The sequence below is a fragment of the Apteryx rowi genome, unplaced genomic scaffold, assembly GCF_003343035.1.
Source record: "Apteryx rowi isolate R43461 unplaced genomic scaffold, aptRow1 scaffold_5, whole genome shotgun sequence".
Classification (NCBI taxonomy): domain Eukaryota; kingdom Metazoa; phylum Chordata; class Aves; order Apterygiformes; family Apterygidae; genus Apteryx; species Apteryx rowi.
In genome coordinates, this window is record NW_020450760.1 from 6,977,334 (window position 1) to 7,003,826 (window position 26,493).

Consider the following 26,493-nt stretch of genomic DNA (forward strand, 5'->3'; position numbering starts at 1 on the left):
GCCGCCGCCCCCTCTGCCTCAGCGCCCTCCTCTGGCAGCGGTGTGCTACCGGAGGGGCTGTGTGCTTTTTTCAACACCTCATCCGCTGTTTGAACCCTCGTAGGTGATGTTGGGGAAGAGGAGGAGGAGGAGGAGGAAGGTGATGAAGATGAGGATGAGAACAACATTGATATGAAAGCAAACGCAGATGGCCCGCCTCTAAAACGGACAAAAGTTCAGCAGTCGTGACTATGGCGTGAAAGACTGTATTTAGGCCTAAAAAGAGACTTTACAGAATGTAAGTGTTCTTTTGGACAGTGGTACCTCGGGGGTGGGCAGACTGTTCTTGCAAGGCAGATGTCTGCATTTTTATTCTTTTTACTTATGTTTTAAAAATGAAATGTCGATCCCCACCACTACTTTAATATAGGAGCCCTAATAAAAGGGTGTGCATTGGCATTAGCAACAGGAAGCGAGTATTAGGCTGAAAAGATGAAGAAGAATTTTCAGTAAACCAGCTGGTGTAGATACAAAACACACCGAGTCTTCTGACCATTACATTTTTTAATGGCTTCTCCTGAATCACAGTATTTCTTCATATGACTTAAGACCAAACTATTTTAAAATAAACTAATAAAATATGGAACCTGTTATTTTGTCAGATATGGTTTTAAAATGGTATAAGACAAACAAGTCATTTGTATGGAGAGAAAGTAGCGTAAGATCACTTGAGTATTCAAAATCAGTTAAAAACAATTGCACAGATGTGATTGTTCCTGAACAATCCTATGAGCCTAAAAGATGGAAGATTGTTTCTGCATATAATATAAAAGGTTTATTTTAGTCACCCATCACTAAAGTACTTTCCAGTTAAAGGTCATAGGCTACGTAGATTGAAAGAGTTGGAAATCTTAGTCTCCAAAAATTTTGAATTTTGATGATAGCTAGAAAGCTGACACGTCAATGTGATTTTAATAATTATCTTTTAGATTATTATACAAGTAAAACACAGCTGTCTATCCTAATCATCTGTTTCTTCCAAACAATCTCTGTTTCTTCATGCACCAGTTAATTTTTATATACCTTTTTTCATCACTGAGTTTTAACCAGGTTGATTTTTAGGCTCTTTCAGTAGTTAAGTCAAATAAAGTGAACATCACAGCCTAATAGTCTGCCTATGCAGAATTCTCACATTACCTCCAAAGGACAAAATGAGCAGAGTGAAATTTTATGACACTTTATATTAAAAAAAACAAAAGTCCGGGCAGGAACTAGGGGTAATATAATCACATTCTACACTGGTTAGTATAGTTTATTTTAGAGGGGAAAAAAAACATAAATATTCCTATAACACCTACAAGTATGTTATGTTCTTGGCTGTATAAACCAGCATAACCCAGTCTCTCTGCTGAGCAGGAAAGATAGCTTGTCCTGTCATCTGATCATAATGCAGTATGTGGAATGTTATCAGGCTATCAGATGGTTTTTGCAGGGAGGGTGGGGGTTGTAAATACTTCCTCTATGTTACTTTAATTGCAAATTTCTGTTTGGTGCATGCTTCTGTGAACAAGTATAAGGCATTTTTGATACCCAGTCCACAGCGCTTACTGTGAAGCCTGAGAGTTTTTCCTACAAGAAATTAACTAGCTGATTAATAGTGTAAAAAGCATTCTTTAATTTCTGTGTGTTGCAAAACAGTTGGCATAGTTTGTTTCTCAGTATTATGGAAATGGAGCAAATCTTGAGACATGAATATTGAGGGCAAACTGTCTGAACCAATTAGAGTGAATTTTTACAAAACTGCATTCATTTGAAATCATGCAAAAAGAAAGATGTCCAAATATTTTTACTGGATTTCTTTTTCAGCTAAGAAATTCACACAGGACACACCTATTATTCTGTTAGCAGATATGACAGAGTCATAGCTGAGAAGAAAAAACTGTGACTTTAAAGACCAGGGAGTTTTATTTGCTGAGGACCTAGGATAGGAGAAAAGTGTACAAATGAATTCTGATCTCTTGTCAGGCTGCAAAATCTTTAAAGTGATAAAATACATTATCTACACTAAAAGAACATTTTAAATATGCATTGAAGGAAGTGGCTTATCAAAGCGGCAAAGGCAACATTTCACATACAAAAGCTAGCCCAATAAAGGCATCAGAAGGGCTGCTTCATGTGACCTGTGGTAAACTAATGACATATCTTTTGTGCTCCGTGTTCTGCAGCTTTGGAAGCTTTCTGTAGAACTATATATACTCAGAGCAGTGTTTTCCTTTTTTTTTTTTTTTTTTAAATTTTTTTTCCCCCTCTCCTCTTCAGACTGCAGTCCTAAACACTCCAGTAATGGTGTGAACTGTGGGATCACCGGAAAGCAGCAACATTAACATTAGGCTTGAATTTGCTATTTTATATATGTAGACTCCTTAAAAATAGTTCACAGATGCACAGAAGCTGGCATGTCACAGGTTGGAAACCACTGGTGTAAAGCAACAAACCCTAACTTTACTAGCCTGGGAATAAATGAAAGTAATGCTCTGAGTAATGAGATATTCTCTTCCTGTGTCAACCTGGATAGTAGTGACATCTTGCACTTGAGCTCCAGAAGAGATCAATGAACACTGGGTTGAAAACAGCCACTCAAATTTTGCCTTTAAAGAATCATTTCTAGTCCTTCTGTTTGTAGCAAAACTTTGAAAGAATGAGGAAGGTACTGGGCCTTCAAACTTAAGTATTCCTAAAACATAGGCTCACTTGTGACATAAGTGCCAAAACTCTTGAACAGAAAACTTTGTTCTTCTGAGAGCTGCTGCTCTAGGGTAACAAGGCACACACAGTCATGGTGCTTTTTTTCCCCTCCCTCCTCCATGTCTGTTCTTAGAGCTGTGTTCTGTACCTTTCTGGGGGGAGTCCCCTTCTCCAGCAGGACTGCAGCCTCCCACTTCTGGTACAGCCCTTGTAGCCAGGGAACAGGAACATGGGGCAATAGAGGTAACTAGCTGCAGCACCCCTTTTCCAAGCAACCAAGTCGCTAAAGTCTACAGCTTTTTCCATGGCTCTGGGAAACAAGCTCCAAAGTTCTCTGTATGTGGAAAAACTTAGTATTTATTGGTATGGAGAATATAACAAGAAAAAAAAAAAGATTTCTACCAAGCTGTGCTAGAAGATGAAACTTCATGAGCAGCCCTGTTAGATCAGGGACAATAATATGTACATCACCAGTCACCTGTGTCCTGCATTTTAGGTAGAGTAGAGGAGCCTTGGTGGAAGAAAGATGGCATACTCTTATTGTCTCTAAGACATGGTAGTGCTTTTGTACCTTAACCAAAGTTTAGGCTGATACAGAATGAATCGTGTTCCCCATGTCATTTGTGCTGTTTATTGTTTGTCCATCTTACTCATAGCCCTTAGTTTTATTAGCCAGAAGGGGACTAGGGTAGATGAATTTACTTAGTGCTAAAGGCGAGAAGGGAAGAGAATGCTTATATGCTCCTACTGTATAAAAGAGCTGGAGTGATCCTAAACTAAATTCCAGGTAGTTAGATGAGAAGCAAATACTAGCTCAAAAAAACCAGCAAAAATGTCAAAACAGGTCTCCTTCACAAAAACTGGGATTTCAGTGTATGAGTTAGTCTATTGTTACTACTTTGAAATACTGAACTTTGAGGCTAAATTCACAAAGAAATGTAATAAATTGCAGTGTTCTCTGTTAACCAAAAGCTTTAGAATCACAGGTTTGGTATTTATTAAGCACTCACATGCCTTTGCAAGGGGAAGGGGGGTAATCCCATTTTGCCCAATAATCAGGGCATTTTTTGATAAGGTGCAAAACCTGTTTGTATCCTTTCCTAGTTTTGAGGAGATTTCCCAGTTGAGAAATATTTCATATAATTTTCATTAAAAGGATATGAATGTGATTCCCCCATTRTAGACCCTGTGGAACTCCCACTCCTTCTGGCTTAACAGTTAATTTACTACAAGCTCCTGTGAAAATCAAATTATAAATAATACAGTAATCTGGCAGGGCATAATGTATCACGGGGCTTAATATGCAGTAACTATATTAACACCCAACAGAATTAACAACTTAGCAGTGGTTTTGGGCACATCCATTAGCCAAAATCCACTGACTTAGTCTGAGGATCGAGAGTTAAGCATAAGTGCCTTTCTGTGGCTCTAGCAAGTTCTTTCTTGCCAGAATGAACCTGTACTGTAGGGCTAGCTTTAAGGAGAGCTAAAGCTGAGGCAATTCTTAGAAATCAACTACGTGATAAAGTTATTAAACTGTTCTCATATATTAGTTCATATGCAGAAGAGAGATACATACATAAAAATTAGTATTTTTAAAAAACTACTAGAATAACAAACCACTTGCACCACTGATCCACTAGAGACCATCTCTTAAAGATGACCATGGACTGGGCAAGAGAAAATAAAGGGGAGTTAATAGCAAGTATCCTGCAGAAACTGTAAAGCTTTGTTCCAAGGGAAAGTCAATCCTTGTACTTCAATTAAAAAATGAAAAAAGCTTGCAGTTGTACTCCACTGCCAGAAGTAACACACCTCATAAGGAACACATTTTATTGCAACTTACTTTAATCCAAGCATGAAAGGCTGCAGCCTTAATTTACACTCTTCACTGGATCTGCCCTCCCATGGGAAGTGAGGAACAGGCTCAGCAGTACTTACAAAATGTGGCAGACGTTTTCCTGAGATGGAAAGGTACTGTCAGTTGAAGGTGGAGTACCTAATGACATTAGCACTCAGACTGTCCAGAACTAATGCTCAAGCACAGTCTGACACAGAGGTTTATTTTGTGACCCAAACAAAATAAAAAGAAGTCCAGGGTAAGTGGTACAGAGATGCACGTTAACTGTGCATTGTACCTGCTCACTTTCTTGGCAGAAAGCTAAAGCTCTGAACAATTACAAGGCTATTATATGCTAGTTATTTTTTCTGAGGTCTTCATTACTGCCTCTACCTTTCACAGCTTCTGCTTTAGAAAGCTGTTCAAGATCAGCAAGTTTGAACTAACTAATTTCCAGTTAAAAATGTGTAAAAATAGCTTTCCCATCCCTAAATGGGAACTGTGGCAATACATCTTTTCTCCTGCCCACTCAGAGAAGAAAACTAAGTAGATTCAAATAAGAAAACCCTAATATAAGCTAGTCTCACATCCTTTGTTAGTCATTGCTGTAGAAACAGATTTGTGCTATGATCTGTCATGATCAAGAACTGAGAACTAATGTAATCTTTAGAGAGGTAGTAAAATTATTTTGAGCTTGATTATCCTGAAAGCTTTTAGATAATGTCAATTTGTGTTATAGGCAACTATCATCTGTGATTGAGAACTAATTAGCACCTGGAGGTAGTAAAATTATTTTAAGCTTGATTATCCTGAGGCTTTTAGATAATGTCAATTTGTGCTACAGACTACTATCAGCTGTGATTGAGAGCTAATTAGCCCTGATATTATCTAAAAATCTTCAGGATAATTGAGCTGAAGTAATTTCCCTACTTCTTTAACTAGACTATAGTAAAAAGCAATTTCATCATTGATTTTGATAGTCTTTTTTGTTTGTTTATTCTGTAGTAAAACTTCCCCTGTTGATGTTCTATTGGTGACAAAAATACTGGAAGCATCAGTCCAGCTAGTTTTCCTCCTCTCCCAGGCCTGTTCTCTAATACTAATTCTCACATTGCTGCTTCCCACCTCAGGCTCAAATTTTCAGATGTAGTACTGGCTTGAATTAGATCATGCATCTTTCTGTAGTGAGTTGTAAAGCTCATGGGTTTTGGCAGCTTTAATCCTAAAAGACTTTTGGTGGAAGAGTCTAGAAATACAAACTGCCATTCCACAAGTCATTGCTGCACCCAGCACACACTCCACATCCAGACAGATTGGCTCCTCACACCAGACATGCTGATGAATTTGCTAAAGGCCACATGATTGCACAACAATGACTTAAGCAGTTCTCATCATCATTTTCTATCTTTGAAGCTTCTTCTTATCCTGTTCTTCTCTAAAGAACTCCATCTAGACAAGACCTAGCAACTTCTCAGTTTAAGAACTACCACATCAAGTTTAGAAAAAAGTCCAGCCAAAAATATCTCCTTGTTATATAGAAGTAGGGAAATGGCAGGAAGGATTCAGTTTCATCCAGCCAGCCTCAAGACTTCAGGCCCGAGCCAGAGAATTAGGGCACCGAGCATAAAAGGACAACAAAACATCAACCAAACATACATACTGAGGGAAGGATTGGAAAACAATAAGCAGTGCTGGCAGTCAGCTGATATAGCTATCTAGCAACAAACATATGCAAGAAAATTTCATTAATATTTATCTGCATGACAGACTTGTTTATAAAACATTGCAAAGTTTTTATTTTCTAGATAAATAGGATTGTGATTATTTTAGAGTTAGGAAACAATACAACTTAAAAGCTCTGACTCCAGAAGGTATTACAAGTCAGAGTTTATTCTTATTCCAGCATATTAAGATGGCAGCTTCCTTCTTTTTGTATTGCACTTAGAACTTAAAACCTTCTTGTAAAGGCTACATTGTGTTTTCAGGTCCTAGCACCAATGCTGGCATTTTAAACCACAGTCTCAAATTATCTCCAAATGCAAACAGAAAGTTTAAGATGTTTTAACTACCATGCTTAAACATAACACTGAAAATAGTGTTCTCTTTCCAAAACAGCAGGAAACTGGTATTTCTCTCCAGGATTCCCTAAGAGTAGTCAGAAGTAGATTAGCATTTATGATGAGATTAGGTACTGACAATCACATTTAATTGAAATGATAATTGAAAAGTTTAGTTCGTAATCATTTGGGGCCTGCTACTTTTGAAGACCATGTTTTCACATTTGGAAGGTTATTTCATCATGGCTCAAAAAAATTGTTTTCTAAGAAACAAAAAACAACTAATGAAAAAGAACAGATTTAGCATTATTTAAATTGCACAATAATCCAGTAACTGGAATTAAATGGTATGCCAACAATAGCACTGAAAATAATTTGAAACCATGGTAAGAAACTTCAGCCATACTGATGTTCCACTGACARAACTTGCACTTATTGCAGGAATGAGGAGAATTTATTTTGCTTTTTCAAATTCCTGGAAGAATCATGGTATCTGTCTTACTACTTGCTTGTAGCACAACCCCCGAAACCTAGTATCATTTAACTTTCCTAATTTTATAGTTGTTCTTAGCACATCAGTGCTCCCAGAACATGGTTTTGCATCACATCTGGAGTGAAATTAGAATGGTAATAAATTGCAATCGCTTTATATTTGTACCAAAGGAGATTTCTACAGGTAGGAGAAGGAAGCACTTAATTTTTTTTAAGTGTTGTGCATACCATCAGTCAATGCCAGCACAAACTGCTTTTGGCATCATAGGGGGCAAAAAATAAAAAAAAAAAAGTTTAAAGCACCAGCTTCCAGGCCCAGGCCACTTCTCATTCCCCACCTGCTACAATGTTGTATTATTGTGGTCTCTGAAAAAAAAGCGTGCTACCACAGAAAAGCAGTATCTTTTTCTCTTTAAAGATTCACACATACTTTATTCTTTGCTTCCTGTATTTCTCTTTAAACTTAATTAAAAAAAATCATTAAAAACCAGCACTGATGTAAATGCAAAGTACTCAGAAAAAAAGCAAAGAAATGTGTTAAGCGCAGCTTTTATAATCATGTTCTGATTTTTTTTTCCTTTTACATTTACCACAAAAGAAGTGTCTTTTCACTGATTTTACTCCAAGGGAAAACATAGGAAGTCAGGTTTTTTTTTTTTTTTTTTTTTCCACAGAGGAGTAAGGTCATGGACCAGAAACGTATTTCCCCACAGGACGTTTCAGATGGAGTGTAGCAATTTTGCATCATTAAGGCAAAATGAGGAATGCTTCCATCAAGTGTCACATAGGGCTCTCCCATTCTGGTCATTTTGATAGACCCATACTTTAAAAATCTTTTAAATTATTATTTTTTAAATAGAAAACAGTCTGTTCATTACTTAACAGTTTGAAAGAAAAGGCTCTTTCCAGCCTTCATTCAGAACTTCAGTCTTGTGATTAGATCAGGCATATGCATTGCTTCAAAACAGCTATAGAAACTAGAAATTGAATCAAGTGTCAATCAGTTGTAATCTACTGATCTGATTAGAGGCCTTCACAAATGTTTGATGACGATTGCAAATAACAGCCAAGCAGATAGGAATGATGCAATAGCCAACAGTTTTGGGGTCAGCTCTTGTACAGGAATAGAGGAACAAGAACATCTGTAAATATGGTATTAAAAATATTATAGTCCACAGCCAAAAAGGCAAGGATAGCAGTCGTACTTTTAAGGAGTGCGTCCATGTGGTTCCTTCTTGTGGCTCCTTGGGGTGTTGCTGAATGTGCTCCAATGCTAGTTTGTTGTAAGTCTCATTGATTTCAAAGACATAATAAAAAGCTGCAGCACTTGCTAACAAGTACAACCCCACACCAATCCATCCCATCCTCTGGCGGAAGTTCATCATTCTCCATGCTCTGCACCTATAACAAAACGTGAAATATGTATTCAGTACAGTTTGGAGAAAGGACACACAAAGTCTAGTTTTCAGAAGTTAACTTTTTATAATTTTTCATTACACATTTGTAAAAATGGCAAACATCCATTTCTGAAGCTCAGAGTTCTCTCTGCATCAGAAGGAATTATATACTAGTATGTTAGCAACAGGCTAATGGTGATTGCATTTAGTGCTCTATCTGTAGCTCTGGCTAGTTTAGTGCCTGCCGGCTATCAAAAAAACAGAGACAAGTTCTACCAGGCCAAAAATTAAGTACTGAACAAACAAAACGGAAATAGTGACTTGGTTAAGTTACTTCCCAATCAGCTATCAGTGCCTCTAGCCATAGGGTAGGGATAATGCAAAACTTTTTATAAATACCTAACTTTTGTAAAGTTCTTACATGTCTACAGGACAAACACACTGCTATCCAGCTAATAACATGAATGTTACTGCTTGTCTGCAGTATAGCAACATCCAGTTTTATTAAGCTTTATCTTCTGAATGCTCATCTAGGAATCATGTAAAAGGGTAAGTTTTTCATCTGCGCATGGGAAGATATGTACTTAAGGCATGTACTTGTACCTAACTATATTTCTGCGTTAACCTGCGTGAACAGTTGCAGTATGCTTTCTGGAGGAAAGAAGTTGAACATGCATATTTTTAACCGATGCAGTGCTGACCAAACTAGCAACCTGTCAACTGGCATTGTTCAGAGGAAGCAAAAACTATTGAAGTACCACACAGCGCAGGACTCTTTTTTAGCTGTTTTAAGATCTTTGCCTGGCTATACAGTTCTAAGTGACTTGAGACACTCCTCAAACTATACATGCAGTCAGGAGCACTCTAGCTGAAATGCTAATTTGTGCCCTGTTGTTTTAAGGGAAATATACCAGTAGTTAAAAATACTAGACAGAAACGCCTATTTAAGGAATGTTTTATGTATACAACGCAATAACTATTAACAGAAGTACAACAGAAAGCTTAACGTTAATGATACCCAAATCATTACACAATCAAGGCCAAGTTAATCTATCTGGGTAGCAATCTTAAAAGACTTTATACTTTTCCTTATATAAAGGATATCCCCAATCCTGACCTGAAGGAATCTCATCAGGGTAGCAAGAGAGAAGTTGTTTTGGCCCTCACACTGCCACATTTATGGTGGCTAAAAAATTCAAACATACACAGACAATAAATACCTGAGGACACCATTAGTTTTGTTGGTGACATGTATTTCTTGTTTAGTTTGTACTTCTATATAACTTAATGGTATATTTCCCTTTAATATACTAAGTTCACTTCATATTTTTAGTATGACAATCTAAAAATTTGTATAAGATGCTGTTAACCCATTGGGTAAAAACAAATTCCAGAGTCCATGTTTACCCAATAACTAAGTTGTGATCTATTTTTTCCAGTAATCAGGCATTCAACAGTTGGCTGACAGTAGTTGCCTTCAGAGGAAAATCATTGAAAAGAATGCACATATTAAAAACACAAACCCTACTGAAACTGGAATTAAATCTTAAGAAGCTAAATATTAGTTGATTTCTTTTGTTCTCCTTACACAGCAGTAGCTAGAAAATCAGTCTTAGCTCTGGGTTGCTTTGACAAAGGCAGAGATAATCCTTATAGTTCTCTCATTGTTATTTTCCATCTTGGGATATTATTTTTACTCGCAGCTTTTGCAGATCTCCACGATGGTTAACAGAGTAATTTATTCCCATTCCATGGGTGCCTCCGGCCTCTCCTGCCACAGCAAGTCTAACCAGACCACAGAGATTAACTGTGGATTACATTCATGTGACTAGAGCACTCATCCTCTCTTCGTGACTATGAGTGTTCAAGCCGCATTTTGGTGGAAAAGCAATCCACAAAAACGTAGCTAGGTGCTTTCCCGGAAGGGGGCACTAGAAACGGGAGCAAAGCCTCACACTTTAAATATTACCAACAATGCAAATAATCCCTTACCGAAATAACCTGTTGTCATTCCAGATCAGGTTTTATGGCATGCTGAGTAAACAAGCGCAGAGCTCTCGGGCACGTGTTTTTAGCTTTAGATGCGCTTTTACCAGTGTTAGTTTACCGGCAAACCCCTGAAAATAACCCCCCCCTTTCGGCCGCCTCAGCGTCAGGAGGAAGGGGCGGCAGCTGGAGCGCCACCACCGCCCGGCCGCGGGGGATCCCGCGGCGCGCAGCCACGCCGCGGGGGACAGCGGGCGCCGCGCGGCAGCCAGGCACTGGCGGGCCCGGCAGCGCCCCCGCGCCCCGCCCCGCCGAGTCCCCGTCCGGACCCCCCTTCCCTCACCACCACCGGGCGGCCACAGCTCCTCTTACCTTCCTCCAGCGGAGAAGGAGGGAGCGGGGGGGCGGCGGGCGGCCCGCTCCCCTCAGCCCGCGCCGCCGCGCCGGGAGGCGGAGGGCCCCGCCGGCGCGCGGCGCCGCTGCCGGCCAACGGCCATCGCCCCCCGGCCGCCGCACCGGAACCGCGGCGCTTCCGGCATGCGAGGGAACTGCTTCCGGCGCGCGCCCGTCTGTATCCGAGGCGACGGTGAAGGCGGCGCGGGGGGCGGGTTGGCCGGCGGCCATCTTGGCTCGGGCCCTCCGCCCCTCTGTGGACTCGTGGCCTCGCCCAAAATGGCGGTGGGGGGCTGCGGCSGCGCCTCCGTTCTTTCACCCCTTCGCCCTCCTGTTGCCGCCGGCGCAGCCGTGTCTTGGTCTAGCCAACGCTGGCGCCTTCATGCAGCCATGGGCCGCTCCGCCTGGCGGAGAGGCCGGGTCTGGGCAGCGCGGCCGCGGCGAGGCCCGCAGTGCCTCTCCTTGCGCTCGCGAAGTGGAGATGCTGCCAGCAAGGTGCACGTCGGCCGCTGGCTGCGTTAGCCAGGTGCGGGGTGGTAAACGCTAAGGGAAGCACGCATAGGATTTGTTATATTGCAGAAGAGTCTCCCCAAAGTCATACTTACAGAGCAGGAGCTATTTGTGCACAAATASGTAGTGCTATTCCAGTAAATTATTAGGAAATATGCCACTGGCAACAAGACTTCAATGAAGCTGGAAGACTACCCAGATTGACCAAAACTTTTTTTTCCTGAAATGTCTGTGGTTCACTGATTTGCATCGCACTGATGGCTAGAAAGCTTGCTTGTGCAGAATGTTGAACGTTTGTCTGAATTCAGTAACATTTAACATGTATTTCCATTTGCTGTACTGGTTAAAATAATTCTGTAACTGTATAGCATTGCATGTAAAATAGAAACTTTTTACATCTCAGTCACAAGCAAATTACCATTTTCTAATGCTGCTGATGGGAGCTGTTGCAAAGTAGTTTTAAGTTTCTTTCTGAATGGCTTCACATATTGAAACTGCTGTGAGTGAAAGAGATTTCAAATCTACTTGATTTGTCAAAACCATGACAATTTTACTCTGTTTTGGGAATGACTGACTCGCAGTCAGTGCTGAACTCTGTCCTTTAGCTGGTGATCTAAATTGTTAAATAAGGACATAATCAGAGATGACAAATGTTAAAAAGGGAAGTTACAGAGAAGCAGCGGTGTTAAAATTCGCACACATCCAGATATGAATAAAAAATTTTTTAAAGGGACATCAAATAAGTGAGACATGCTTACAGCAATGACATCTTGTATTTATATTTGTGTATATAAACACATACATACAGAATTTCCTGCCATCTTTCATGGGAGTTGTAGTAGGTGCTGTGAGGCACTTATAAAAAGTTTCTGTAACATGGGATCTATGCCTTATCCTGGTATGCTTACTTTTTGTCAGAAGTTAGCACTTGGATTATATTCTGGGTAATTGCTGACTAAATGCATGGTACTGTATCACAGAACTCATTGGAAAAAATGACGTTGGGAGTGCACAGCAGTCAGAAATAAATCCTCTGTCACAGAGCAACCTTCCTTTAAGCCATGTCTTTTTTTGATGCTTGTTCTACTAAAGGCTCAGATGAAATATTTTCCCTTGGTTACTCAGAGGACCGCTAGATGGTGCTCAACGCTAGAGGTAAAGGCAACCTCCAGGCAGGCCAAGTGAAAGCCTGACTCCAAGACAGAAGAAATTTTGCAATTAACTTCAATTGAATGAGGATTTTATATTTCATAAAGTTTAGATAAACTGTTAGTGTGTAGTTCTGATGACAGATATTGTAGGTATGAATAACTACATACAGGTAATTTTCCCTGGGACACTGCTCTCAACCAAATGCCATTCTTTCTCTTACAGGTGGTGAGGCCCCAGTTGATGTAGAAATGAACATTATTTTCCTGCTGGCTCCTGTATTGCTGACAGACCACCTTCCTGAGTATGGCTTTCTTGCATCTTCCCAAATCGGAGTTAGAATTGGGTTTAGCGGTAATGATGGGGAAAGGAGTTGCTACAGCATAGAGCTTATTTCCTTTAAAAATATCAACCTAAATGCCAAAGAGGATCATTTCAGTCAGGAGGAATACATGACTTTTTATTTGATTGGCTTGGTACTGGACTTGCATGCTCTCTGTAAAGCCCACAGTTGCACTTACGATTCTGAAGAGAAAGAATGAAATCTAGGGCTTATTCATATAACAAGCCTGTCTTTTAAAGGGCTGGAGCTGGAAAGGGAAGCTGGTTTAAGATTTAACCTGCTTGGCTTATGGGCCTCTTCTTCAGTGTTAACCATAGGCCTGATACTATGGTTATGAACAGAAAGATTTAAAGGGGGTGGGGAAGATGCTACAGCAAACACAAGCTGTTTGTGAAAGCTGAGGTGTAGCATCAAAGAATGAATTGTAATCTCTTTGAGATCTCATATTTAGTATAAACTCAGTGTTATGCTTAAACTTTGACATAATATAGGAAGGGATAAAGCAAATAGTCCAGCTGAGATTTTTCAGCAGCAACCTCTGGAAAAAAGGGGAAAAAAAATCAAGACTAGCAGAACAAGAGACAGTTTTCAGTTTTAGAAGGGTTGAAGTAGTGACATCTTCCTAACCATTAGACAGGCTAAGGAATTGTTGAAAGTTAGATTCCAATAGTCAGGGCTAGTAACAGTAAGGGATAATTACTTGTTCTCTCTTTGGCTTGAAATAGAGGCTCAAACATTGTGAGACTCAGAGGAAAGGGTTACGATTCAGTTTGCAAACAGGAGAAGATAGATGTTTATTGCTAACTCAAAAGAAATTCAGATTTAAAGTTCAGGCCTAGAATTACGGAGTTAATCATGGTAGTTTTTTTGCAGAACAAAAAAAATATATATTGCTGACATGGGAGTTAGAGTTAGGATTGTAAAACTGGCTTTATTTGGAAATTTAAAAAAAGTGTCAAGGAGCAGCAAGGGCCAGCTGCTCCCTAAGAGACAGGGGTCAAGCATGATAACAGCCAGCAGGGCAGGGCCTCACTGGCTAGAGCCCAGTCCTACAGTACCTGAGCAAAGCAAGCAGGGCAAGTCCAGGGATGATTGCCAGGTTCAGCAAAGAGTCCAGGTCATCAGGAGAGCTTGTGGTGATGAGGCAGGTCTAAGGTCAAAGTCAGCCTACAGCTCAGGGTCACAATCAGGTCCAGTGAGAGTAACTAGGATCAGGCACAGCCCAGTGATTACCTAGTAGGTCTGTAGTGATAAGATGGGTTTGAGGTCAAGCTAGGAAGTCTGGTCACAGTCCAGATCAACAGGGACTTACAGCCTCAGGCTGAGCTAAAATGGGGCTCCTGGGTCCATGGGCAGGTGGGGGGTGGGTGGGGAGCCTGTGTCCCGGGTGAGGCTTGTTAGGGCCGTCAAGGCCTTTTAGTGCACTCAGGACCCTGACAAAGTGCATGAAACAAATGATGTCTGATGGAGGAAAATGGAAAGGATGGTAGTAAAGTCTGTGTCAAAGCAAGGTTTTAATACYTACTGTTAAATTAAGGTCTTCACTAGGTTTAGATTTTGGCCAAAGTGGAAAAGTGGAAAAGAAGGGTGGAAGAGCTGAGATCATTACCAAACCAAAATCAGTTGTGCTTCCAAGGGAGGGCAGAAACTGAAGGGCAGAATGCACCATCTGGGTGCATTTATCTACCATATGGGTGGATAAAGATTTGACATAGGTAGGATCTCATTCTTAACATGTAACCAAGGGAAACTCTCTACTGCAAATTACAGAAACATTTCTCTTGAGAAAGCATCTGCCTTCCACTTTTTGATTAAGAACACCATATCCACTGCTTTTTCTCTTCTTAATCTTAATTCTAAACCAAAGCCTTGGGTAAAGATCTGGGATTGCTGTGAAGTTCAGATGTATTGGGCTTCCAAGGAGAGAGCTGGCATAGAGCAGGAGAAGGGGGCATGAGCGTGTAACTGATCTCTACTATGCTGGGCTAGGGAGAAATGCATAGAGAAGATTCTGTGTTGTCTTCCTTCTTATGAATTTAGTGTTCGTGGCTTTCTGGCCTGTGGCCCTGGGGACTGAAGACATTTATTTAAGCAGAGGACAAATGTGGATTATGCAGAAGCAATGCAAGTATTGGTCTCATGTCTCCATCAATATGGCCCAGTCTGGTACTGACCTGGAAAGAAAGAGCAAACCCACAGTGTTTTCACTGAAACAGCTTTCAATTAGAAACTGCATTTCAGCAAAAACATTGTTCATTACAGTTTACTGATTTTAATTATTTCTCCACAAATAATATATAACAAAAATTCACTTCCAAAAATGCCATTAAACTGCTGAGAAATCAGAATCAGCTCTTTCATGACTTCAGCTAAAGCCTGCTCAGACTGCCAGAAAGGGACTGTTACTGAATTTCTGTTTTGAGTTTGCCACTGCCAACAGGTTTGTTCGTGTAAACAAGTTCACTGAAAAATCACTCGTGTTAGGAAGAAAAACAGATTTACAACCAGGGGTATGGCAGACTGAAATTGCTGGCCTCTGCCAATTGGACTAAATGAGTTACCTTTCAACCAGCAGGAAAAAAAAAATTATCCTCTCTGAAGGTCAGTCATTAGAAATGTGCACTGTCTCTCTTCTTCCCCTGCATATACATATTTCAAGAGAAACATCTGACCACCCGAGGGGATGGCAATTCTCTCCTCATCAGGTCCACATTTTTTTACTGTTTTTTTTTTCCAAATCTCCACTACTTATCTCTTCTTCTGTGGTGCCTTTTTGAAGCATGTCAATAATACCATAGCATGAGCTTAAAGAGACTTAGTTATTGTCTCTTCTGAGATTATCAGTGCCCAGGCTGTGATTATCTTGCTTAGACTGTGTACTGCATGCAGCAGAGAGTATCTATATTTAGATTCTCCTGAAGCGTAACTTTGTTACTAAACAAACATTGAAAGAACACAGCTCAGATGAGGCTTTTTCCCACATTCAGATTTTGCTTACAAAGATCCCAGCATTTTTGCACAGATCAAGATGGAAGTTCAGTAGGCTATTCTTTGAGATTTGCTAAATCTAAGCTTTCATTTAGTAAAGAAACTTTTGTGTACATGCATGTCTGGCTGTCTAACCATCCATTAGGAGCCTCTTCCTTATGTCCTGTTAGAGCCCAGGTATTAGCACATAGTTACCAACTTCCAAAATGTACTGAAAGAGATAGCTATGCAGGTAAGGTGAGGGTTGATAGGTTCTTAGTCACAGAAATATTTGCATGTATAATAAAACAACCAGAACTCCCACTTCTCTGCTTAAGTATCAACATCTTCCTTTCTTTTTTAACCTAATTTTAATCTGTTTTTAAAAGCCTTATTGTTTCTCATTTTATGGAATAATTCAATCGCCTAGTGTCCAGCCACTTCATAATATTTTATTACTGGAAGATTTTGCATACCAGCCTGTCTCTCAACAATCATCTATTTTCTTATGTAGCTCTATTTTCAAAATTGTTCTACTTATTCTTTACTTATTCCTGAACCCCATGATTTAGTTTTTTGGATGTAAATAATGGAGAGGAATGTGATGGGCACTTGAGGTGGCTGGTGCAAAATATATCTAAATAATTATTAGAATAGTCCTCAATACAGAAATCCTACAGTTGGAAGGTACCTCAAAATGTCACACAGTCCATCTGCTGACCCCAAGGTAGAACTTAATCTAACCAAAAATGATAGCTTATGCTCATCTACTAATAAATTCCATGTTTCAGTTGCCTGTTTTGAAACACAGCAGGTATTTCTTACAGTTCTCTGTGATATGGTCTCTTTAATATTTCTTCATARTCTCTAGAAAGAAATCTAAACCTGGATGATTAACAGACTTGTCCAAGGCAATTTAAAGTCTCAGTGTCAGAGGCAGTATGAATGGCAGAAGTACCTGGTGCTTAGTCCTGGCCTTGGACCCGGAGAGCACATTGCTGCTCACTCAAGTGCACACCGAGTGCTGTCAGCTCGATGGAAAGGCTGGGCCAGCTGTCAGCATCTGGAGCGACTTTCATATGAATTTCATCAACTGGAAGTAAATCTTCAGCCTTTCCTGAATGGAGGATTCCTATTGTTACAGGTTTTAGTGGAAGATAAAAGCCAGTTCACCTTAAGATGAGAAGTGGTTCATTATGTAAAACAGTTTAGGTACTCACCTAGCCTTCTACCTGAATTTGACTTTTTTCTGAGGCCCATGCTAGAGCCCTAGCATCACAGAGTTAGACCCGGAATGACTCGGGCATTTGAATTGAGATGTTAACAGCAGTTGATGGTTACTCTCAAAGGGAGAATTTCATTAATTTATTAGTATGTGAATATTTGCATTTCATTTAACAAAAACATATTAAGCAATACTTTCAAATCTTTGAAACAAAAGGTATTAAATGTTTATTTCTTGCTGTGCGGAGTCTGCAAGGTGCTGTTCTTATCATACCCATATGAAATGAAGTTTCAGGTCATAATGTCTACATCTCAGCATAAAACTCCAGGCAAATATTTAAATGTCTCCCTCTCAGCACAAATATTACCACATTTGTCAGCCTTCCTACAGAGGTTATCTGTCTGTGCTTTTCTGCACAATTGTATATTGTGGTTTTTTTATACCAACAGAATGTACAGAATCATTTCAATATGAAAGTACTTATAAAGGTTAGGAAATATGCTAATAGTATGAGGCTATAACAAGTTTAAGAGCATCCAAACCAACACCTTCTCCTCATGAAAAATTATTTTATTTTTAAAATTATATTAAAGATTCACTGAATGTATGTTTTTACGCTGCTTTGTGTAATATGACTTACAGTACCTCCTTTGCAAAATCATGCCTCTTCACTGTGCAAAGCTTGTTTGCAATAAGCAAACAGATGAAGTATTTCACCAGCAAATTCAGTGCATTAATGACTTTATTGCAATGGATTGTGATACAGACTAAAACCTATTGTAATTCAGGTGTTGCAGATCACGATCTTATGCTTTTTTCATCAGCTATTCCATCCCACTTGTCTCTTTTTACTAGATTTTCAGGCTGCTTGGTTTCCTACACATTTTCAGTGTTCCTGATTAGTTTGTAGTTGCTCTGGCGAGACAGTCTCCCAAACAATGGAAAATCATTAACCCATAACCACCGTGATGCCACACAGGGATGGAGGATGAGGGTAAAATCAAGCAGTTTCTACTGCATGATATTTTTTTGGAGTGGCTTCCCACAGTGAAACTGCTTAGAGACATGGTCAGCAAGCACTGGCTGGTGGGATGAGAATAGCCATGCTAGCCTGGGAGGATCAGCAAGGACAGCAGAACATAAGGTGTAGATACCCCTTCTCTGGAATGCTGCACAAATGTGACCCCAAAGCACCAACATTAGCCAGAAACATGAGAGTTTTGTCACTGTAGAAAAGTCTGTGACACCTGGAAGCTCTCCATTCCCTAGCTGTGTGGAGAACAACTCAGCAATGAACCCTTTGGAGCTATATTCATTGATGCTAAGTGGAGGTTATTAACAAAAACCTATTCAGCTTTGAATTCTCTCAAAATTGAGTAGGTGGGATCCTTTAACAGGACCCACATGTCTATTATTTCTCATTCTCCCTTCTCCTCCCCTCCTCTGGTCCAGGCCTCATCATCTACAGAAGGGGACATGATCAGACAAGTCCTAGTCAATCCCTATGGCAGTTTCACGAGCTTTGTTACAGAGTAGCCAACAACTCACCTGAAACCACTGTCAGTTTTATCCTGAGGAGATCTGGGATAACTTCCACTTTTCTGGCTTATGAAACCACTTTCTAGAGAGGAGAACTGTTTAGCCCAAGTAGCTGTAAAATGACATGAGCACATGTGTTTATGAGATTAAAAAAATGACAGAGGTATCATAACAAGGATGGCGGTTTATGGGGAAGATTGACTATGTATTAAAAATGTTGCTGTGCTTTACATTTTGTATGTGAAAATAAGAGAGAGCATTTTAGTGATGGCTGGGGCACAGGGGCAGGAGAAACTTTCAAGTTATTTTGACTTTTTTGACAGACAAGATACCTGTACTAAAATTTCCTGTTCATAAGGATCCAGGATTGCAGAGCAGGATCATGGGTAGGAAGCTGCAATACACAGTGAACTAAGATAATTTAAATAAAGACCATGACATGGAAGGCATATGCATTTATGAATTTATTTTTTTAGGAATGGATAGTATTTGGGACAATTGTACCCAACTCAGTTTCTCTGCAAGAGTGCATCTGCCCAGCAATACAAAACCATTATTGATTTGGCACCCAAAAAGACAGTACAAGAGAGACCTTAGCCAGAACATAGTATGTGAACACAAAGCAACTGTGTTCTTTGGATAACTTGTCTGCCTCTGCACCATGTCTGGTACCCTTTGCTACAAGGCCTCTTCTTTGCTCAGTGGTAGAGACACTTTTGTGTCCTTGGCACATCCTGAGTCCTCCTCTCTCTAACTGGTAGCATGGGTTCTTTCCTCCAGTTTTTTGTGCTTCACTCCCTCTCCATTTTCTCCTGTCAGTTTGAACAAGGATCTCACTTCATAGGCTCCGAGCAAATGGTGCAGAAAGAATGCCTGCACAAAGTGCTTAAGGTTAAGAAACAGCATTCTTCTTAACCTCACCCAAGTTTTTCGACTGTTCTCCTGAATAAGTAAAAAGAGAGAGCGTATGTGTACCTAAATTTGTTTGACAGTCAAACAAATTATGCAGAAGGTTAGAACTCTTAAAGATACTGAATTCCTATATATGTGGTGAAAGCTGACAGTCAGATAGAGGAGACTGTGCCCCCATGGAGCGAAAGGCTGCAGTGTGAGCTCATGTGGGGAAACTTCACAGGCACAAGTTATTACAAACTCTGCCTTAATGTGAAAAGCCTTCATGCCAGAAAACCAAGCCACAAGGACTAACAGGGTTTTTTTGGTTTTTTTTTTCTGTTTGTTTTTTGCAGGAAGCCCTGAGAGATGGGAAGTTCCCAAAAGGCAGCATAGCAATTGTATGTTCAACTCTGCAGGCTGTCCTTATATTTGAGGTATATCAATATGAGGTGCTGTGCAGAGAGGCACAGAACCACTAGGGTAGTGTCCTCTGAGCTGTGAGAGAAGTGGTTAGGGAACGCTACCTGTCCAGGCAGCCCCAAGATGATGCTATGGCATTATAACATGTCCCACATTATGGTTCTCTCTTTGTCTAGGTTTATTTTACAGACTGACAGGCACTGAATATGTGAGATGATAAGTTTAACAGCACAGAATGTTGCAACAAATAAATGTTAATGGAATTTATCATCCATGCAACTGCAAGTGTCTTATAGGACCTAGGCAATTTAAAATGGCTAAAAGTTTGTAATCTTAAATGAGCTATATATCTTGCTCAACTTACAAGCCTGAGTATCTAGTAAAAGCTCAGAACCACAGCCAAATTGTGGGCTTACTTGACTATTCTAGCACTTCATTTTTTGCTTTCTTTTTCCACTACAGCTGCTCATCTCCTGTTTTTTGTAAGTTGCTTCTCTCCTGAATTTCTGATTCTTCTCTCAGTGACCTTCCTCTTCCTTCAGAAGGGCTGCATGTAGGAGGAGTAGGAATAGGACATTACAGGAAAGGATGTTGATGACATGGGGAAGAGATATACGTGCAGTTTAGTCTTTGGATATGAGATTGGTATTTTGGTGAGAAGGAAAAATTCTCCTTTTGGTCATTGAATATTGAGGTTGGGTAACATTTCAAAATGCACTCTGAGTGGTAGAAAGCCAAAGAAGGGGATGACTGACAGAACAAGACACAAACTATTCCTGCCTCCATTGCAGTAATAAGGAGGCAAGTCACTGCACCATTGGTTCCTAAGGATGTAGGGTTTGCAAGCACAAAAAAAGGAACAGCACCTAATTCATAGCAGGGCTTTCTCAACTATGTCTCCAGAATGCCTCCTTAGTTAATGCATCTTTAGTTAACTGTCTGGATAGCTGTGGCATGTCCTAAAGTACTCTTGGCTGTCCAGAGAAAGCTCCTTTTGGTTAGGATTGGGGTTGTTTCCAAAAACATTTCTACCTCTTGTTGACAAACAAAGCTTCTGTGAGAGCCTCACAGGCAAAAATGAGGTCTGTCCTTTCACAATATGCTCATATGCTGGAGATACTATCAGATGAATTGTTTTTGTCTATTTTTTTTTTGTAATATGCTGCAGCTAAATGGTTTTGGAATAGCACTGGCATGGACTCTGGAAATGCTTTTCTGTAGCTGTTGTTTTTGCCACTTGTAAGTCTTTACATTTTGGGAGCTTCTTAAAAGATGAAACTTGCTGTTCTTCCCAGACAGAAAAAAATGCCAGTGTCTCCTAATGTGACTACGAGGAATCATAAAGCAGAATGGTTGTGTGAGACTTGTGGCCTGTGAACTTTCAGTGAACTGTAAGGAAGCATTTAAACAAAACAGGAAAAGGGTCCTCAATCTTCAGAGGCCTAAGGCCGAGAAGAAAGTGCAAGTGATGCACTGTTGGCAACATCAGACTTTATCCTTCCTGTTTGCTCAGATCTAGCAGTTTAAAAGTTTTAACTGCAGCCACAAACAACTCTTGGGAGCTGAGGACTGCTGGAATAGGGACATGTGCTTTAGATGATCTGGAACAGTGCACTGTTAACCCAGGAGACAAAGACAGATGTAAGCCAGCGAAGCATGGGATAATAGTGGCCAGAGTCTCATATTTCCAGGTCAGTTTATATATAAGAGTTATATATTCATGTCAGTCTTATTGTCTTACATTCATCATTCTGAAACTAGTTATATCGTTTAAAAAAATGATTAATTCTATCAAGTCAAAAAAACCCATATGATTGATATTTTTGTGAAAGGACAGCTGGTTTTGCTAGCAGCATGCTACTCGGAATTGTCACATGTACTTAAAACTACCTGATTAAACACCTATAATCCAAGTAACTCTATTAGTATGAAAACTATAGGTAGAGCAGGCCTCAGTCCAACCTAATCCTTATCTAGTTCTCAATCCAAGCCTAATGTGCTGTCATGTCACCCAAATTCTTCAGAGAATAGTGTCTCAGGACTTACTTACACACATTGTTTGGATCGTTTTAACTATGCTGAAGCAATCAGGCAAGTAAAGCTCTCCATGTATGGCTGTATTTATGCCAGCATAAAAGAATTTCTATGAGCTTTATTTCCGTGTAACATACTTCCATAATAGAGGGCAAGAGAGCTACAGCAATCTGTATCCACACTTATGATTTGACTAATAAATGTAATTCAGTTTAAAAAATCTACTCCTACTGACATCATTACATTGGTACAGGAGACGAGGCCTTAATCCAGACTTCTCCATCTTTTGCATCTTGGCTACATATTTTCTGTGGTTTTAAATTCTGTGTTCACTGATGATACGCTTTCCTGGGCTTATGGGGTCAAATACAAGGTCTGCACCCAAAGTACTACAAGCCAAGTGACCAAACTTGGCAGCCAGGCCCTTTCTTAATTTTCTGCAACTTGTACAATCTTCAGGGCTCACAATGGCTATACTCTTGAGCTGTACATGAAGTAAGACATGAAGAACTGCCTACCCATAATGATGATTTCCTTTTTCAAAAAGACCCATAGTTATCCGTAGTATTTCCATAACTGGAATGTAAGAGCTTGCTGTGCCAGCAGTGTGACAGGTGTAGTGCTCCGCTGTGGCTGGTGAGAGTTAGCTTGGGCCTCCCCAAACAGCATTTCACTGGGCCACACAGATCTGTTTAGCTGCCTAACCAACATTATTACCCTCTTCTGAAAAGTTTTTGAGCCCTTACAGCTGAATTCCCTATTCTGCTCTCTGCAAGATTCCAGAAACACTGATGAGTCTCAACCAGTCCTCTCTGATCCTTCCTTTCTTTATTAGATCAAAATACTGCAGCATAAACCACATGGATTATATGGAGTATGGGAGTAGTCACATGGGTGAACATAAGGCTTTCACCATTGTCTTCTGCTGCTGTAAGGTGGCACTGCCACCAAAAGTGGTGGCTCTGGCTCTGTGCTCTCCCCATGCCTGACTGGTGTCCTGTTCCATCCCCTTCACTGCTTCCTGCCTTGTGCCTCCATAAGCAGGTAGAAAGCAGCATAGTGATCCAGACTGGAGAACTAGTTTGCATTAGGACTAAAATGTTGTTTACTTTCTGAGTTAGTTTTTAGTCTAGATCAGCTACCCAATCCACTTGCACTGCACTTGAACTGTTGGAAGGCAAGGCATGGCACAAGGTGAGAACAAGCAGCAGTTTTTGGAGGGACTGCTTCTCTCAGCAACACCGCCCAATTTAACTGACTGTAAAATGACAGTGTGATTTCAGGTCAGTGAGGCTAATCCTCTTGTGCTGCTTCTATGGACAATGGTTCATTCAGAGAAATGAAGTTGGGCTGAATCAGCCACTARAGGGGCCTCCCTCTTGTCACCAACTGCAGAGGAATCCTACAGAGGCTGGCTGAAGTTTGTCCCTTTAGAGTTAGCTTTGTGATTGATTGCAAACACAGAAATCAGAAATGAGCTTTCATTTGTCGGTACTTTCACTGGTTTATCATTTAAAAGCTTCTGGTCCAAAGAAATATACTTGGAAACATTTCCAGACAACGGCTGGTATTCTACGGTGTGTTTTGCCACAAGTTAGGCAAAAAACAACCACAAACTGAAGAAGCTCTGCTTCCCCTGCTTGCATCCTCCATTGAACCACTGTGAAAAGAAGTCAGACCTGACCTTTTTATGAATCTCACAGTGATGAATCAGTTGTAGACGCAGCAGAGACATGAGGAAATGTTAGCCCACCATCAGCCTCTCCTGCCTTTCTTTCCAGCTGCCTCACCATGGTGACAATCTATCCCATTCTCCTAGATGCTGTATAGCACCGGGGCTTTTCTCTACATCTCTCAGAGCCAGGAAGAAGCTGTGGTGTAGCACAGCACTGCACAAGGTTACTGTCTGTGGGGGGGGTTTCATGCTCCCTCACACCTGTAGCCCTATTCCAGCAGCACCGTGTTAGCATGCAACCTGACATGGCATAGGTTCTGCTGGAAAAATGGGAGGCCTGTCCTAATAGAGAGGGCTCAGCCTTTCCTCCTGCCCATCTGCAGCAGAGTAGCACCTCTCTCGTGGAAATCAAGGCCTTTTAAAATAAAATACAAAAAGCCAAACTCCAGGCAATGAAAATCACCCTCTTTCCACTCATTGCAAAAGATCCTATCATGACTTTTGCTAGGTGCTGAGAAAATTGTTCTTAATAATCATTCACTAAGAAAATACATTTCAGTAACCTTAATGAAATGAATAGAGATGCCTCATCTTATTCCAAAATGAACTTTCATGGAATTTCATTAACTTGTATCACATTGCAAGTGCCCAACCTCATTTGAGTGCCTGTATTTGTTGAAAGGGTTAGAATAAGAGGTGTGAGAAGTTCCAGCTAAACAAGGGAAACCTGCTTTGACCTGCAGCTGAAGCTAAGATGAAGATGAAGATAGTTCTGATTTGCTGGAGGGCTCAAGATCTTAATCACCCTTCACCCCCTTAATTAGCATGAAGCAACTCATGAGTTGCAGCTCATAGCATCAGGACATAGAAAAATCACAGGAATACTCAACCTTGCTCCTGATCAGGAATTGGGTGAACATTACCCTGGGACTTCATGTGGTCACAGGTTTGGCATTGCTTGAACTGGCTCTGCAGTGTAAACAGAGGGTTGTAATGTGTTTAACAACATTATGCAGCAAAGTGCAGTACAGTGCACATTAGATAAAAAATCTTTCCCACCACTGAAATTTTCAAGGGTCAAGATCCAGCAGTTTAAAAGAAAGGGATTTATCAGGTTTGTCCTTCCTAAGATTAAATCTCACCTCTGATACATGTCATTCAATTTTGCCTACATTGGAGCAAAGCAAATTCCTCCTCAGTAGCTGCTGTGCTTTACTTCCACAGGAGCCAAGAATGCTCAACACTGCTGAAAACCTTCTCTCCCGTTTCTGGAAAGAAGCTCCTAAATCTTTCTGCCTCTGCAATCTGTGTTTCAGATTGGTTTGAAGCTATGACATATCTTAAAAAAAGAAAACTCAGAAGAAAATCATTTAGAAAGATGGGTTCAATAATGTCATGTTTTAATACATTCATGTTCCATTATGATATAAATACAAATTTTGAGTTTAATATACTAATGCTGAATTTTAATGAACTGTTTAACACAAGTCAGATGAAATGATAGCTGAAATGAAGCATTGATATTAACAAAATGAAACACTTTAAAACAGGAGAGTCAAAACAAATTATTTCAGGATTCTTACTTAATTTTGATAATGTTTGATAAAGTCTTCTATTTGGACCTTTTTAAGATACAACTTTTTCTGAAGTTACTGTGCTTCCATCAAATTTTTAAATGTCAATGATACATTTTTCTGCAGAAACTATGCTATCAAAGTGCATTTACTGATTCTATTTACAATAATTATTGAACCATGCAAGAAAGTATGAATATGATTCAAATAAAAAATGCTTTGAAAAATAAAGGTTATGCCATATCAGTGGCAAATAATTTAAGATGCTTAGATGAAGGAGAAAAATAAACATATTTACTCCTGCAAGGCACCATAAATGGAGCAGCATCATTATTTTACATTTTCCAAAAGCCTAAGTGAGAGCTCTTTGTAGGTGGTTCCACTCCCTGCCTATGTTCAAACATACCCTGGTTTAGGGTGACTTCACTGTTAATGTAAATAACAAAAGGAATGTAAAATGGTCTCTGCCTATTCCCTAGGTCAATGACCCCTTTCATCTTTCTTAAGGCTTTCCTGATTTTACCCCTTCTTTCCTTTGGACAGATGCTTGTACCACTTTTTGGATACTCGGTTGAAATTATTCAGCCACATCCATTGTGGCAGTATGAGTCAGCAGCATCTACTGAACAGTTTTAACTCTGCAGGGCTCCGAGCCTGCTTCACAGAAAGTACTGTCCTCGCAGCATCACCTGCATCTCAACTCAGGACTGCAGGTACTGCCAGCTTCTCACTGAAGGAAAGAATTATTCTAAATGCTATGTTTTCCATTCCCAAAGAAGAAGAAAACAGATTTTCAGGCTGGAAGATGTTCATTTCAGATTAAGGGAAGAAACAGAAAATGGGAAAATTATACTTGAGCTGTAAGATACCACAGTAATTCACACTGAAATTTTTTTCATCTGAAATAAAACACAAAACAGCTGCCTCTGTATTTAGGAGTGCAGAATCCAAGAAAGAGAATGACAACTAATGCTGGCAAATCGTCACCTCTTCTCCTGCCTCCTACAGGAGAGAAAAAAAAAAAAGCTTTTGTTGAAAATTCTATTTAAATCCTTTCGAATATTTGCCAAATGCTGGTGGAAGATATTTAGTTTTCCAGTGTGAACTCTTTTTACTGAAAGATTTTCTCTGTGAAAGATGTATATCCCTTTACCGAATGCCCATTTCAGCGGCTGCAACAGAAAGCGTAACCAACTCTGTGAGCTGTTTTTCCCTTGGAAAGCAGAACCGCGCGGCTCGTCGCTGGGCCGGAGCGCGGAGCGCGCTGGAGGCGC

General features: G+C 40.2%; 1 protein-coding gene and 1 long non-coding RNA gene across 6 annotated transcripts; one reads left to right on the forward strand and one right to left on the reverse strand.

Annotated features, from left to right (window-relative positions):
• Positions 1-6: 6 nt before the first annotated feature.
• Positions 7-26,112, forward strand: LOC112972614. 5 transcript variants are annotated; one of them, XR_003255727.1, is made up of 4 exons: positions 11,124-11,415; positions 12,774-12,852; positions 19,870-21,627; positions 25,763-26,112. It is a non-coding gene; the product is annotated as an uncharacterized LOC112972614 (long non-coding RNA). The 5 variants fall into 5 exon arrangements; XR_003255726.1 differs by lacking the exon at positions 25,763-26,112 and adding an exon at positions 24,870-25,115; XR_003255728.1 differs by lacking the exon at positions 25,763-26,112 and having other exon boundaries at positions 19,870-19,950; positions 21,232-23,237.
• TMEM251 (transmembrane protein 251) lies at positions 6,437-11,031 on the reverse strand. Its single transcript, XM_026079359.1, has 2 exons — positions 10,869-11,031; positions 6,437-8,514 (listed from the first exon to the last, which is right to left on the reverse strand). The coding sequence occupies exon 2, from the start codon at positions 8,496-8,498 to the stop codon at positions 8,103-8,105; it is 396 nt and encodes a 131-aa protein (XP_025935144.1). The 5' UTR covers positions 8,499-8,514; positions 10,869-11,031; the 3' UTR covers positions 6,437-8,102.
• Positions 26,113-26,493: the final 381 nt, after the last annotated feature.

Coding starts and splice junctions, on each gene's coding strand:
- TMEM251 (XM_026079359.1), bottom strand. CDS start 8,498: ATGATGAACTTCCGCCAGAGGATGGGATGGATTGGTGTGGGGTTGTAC.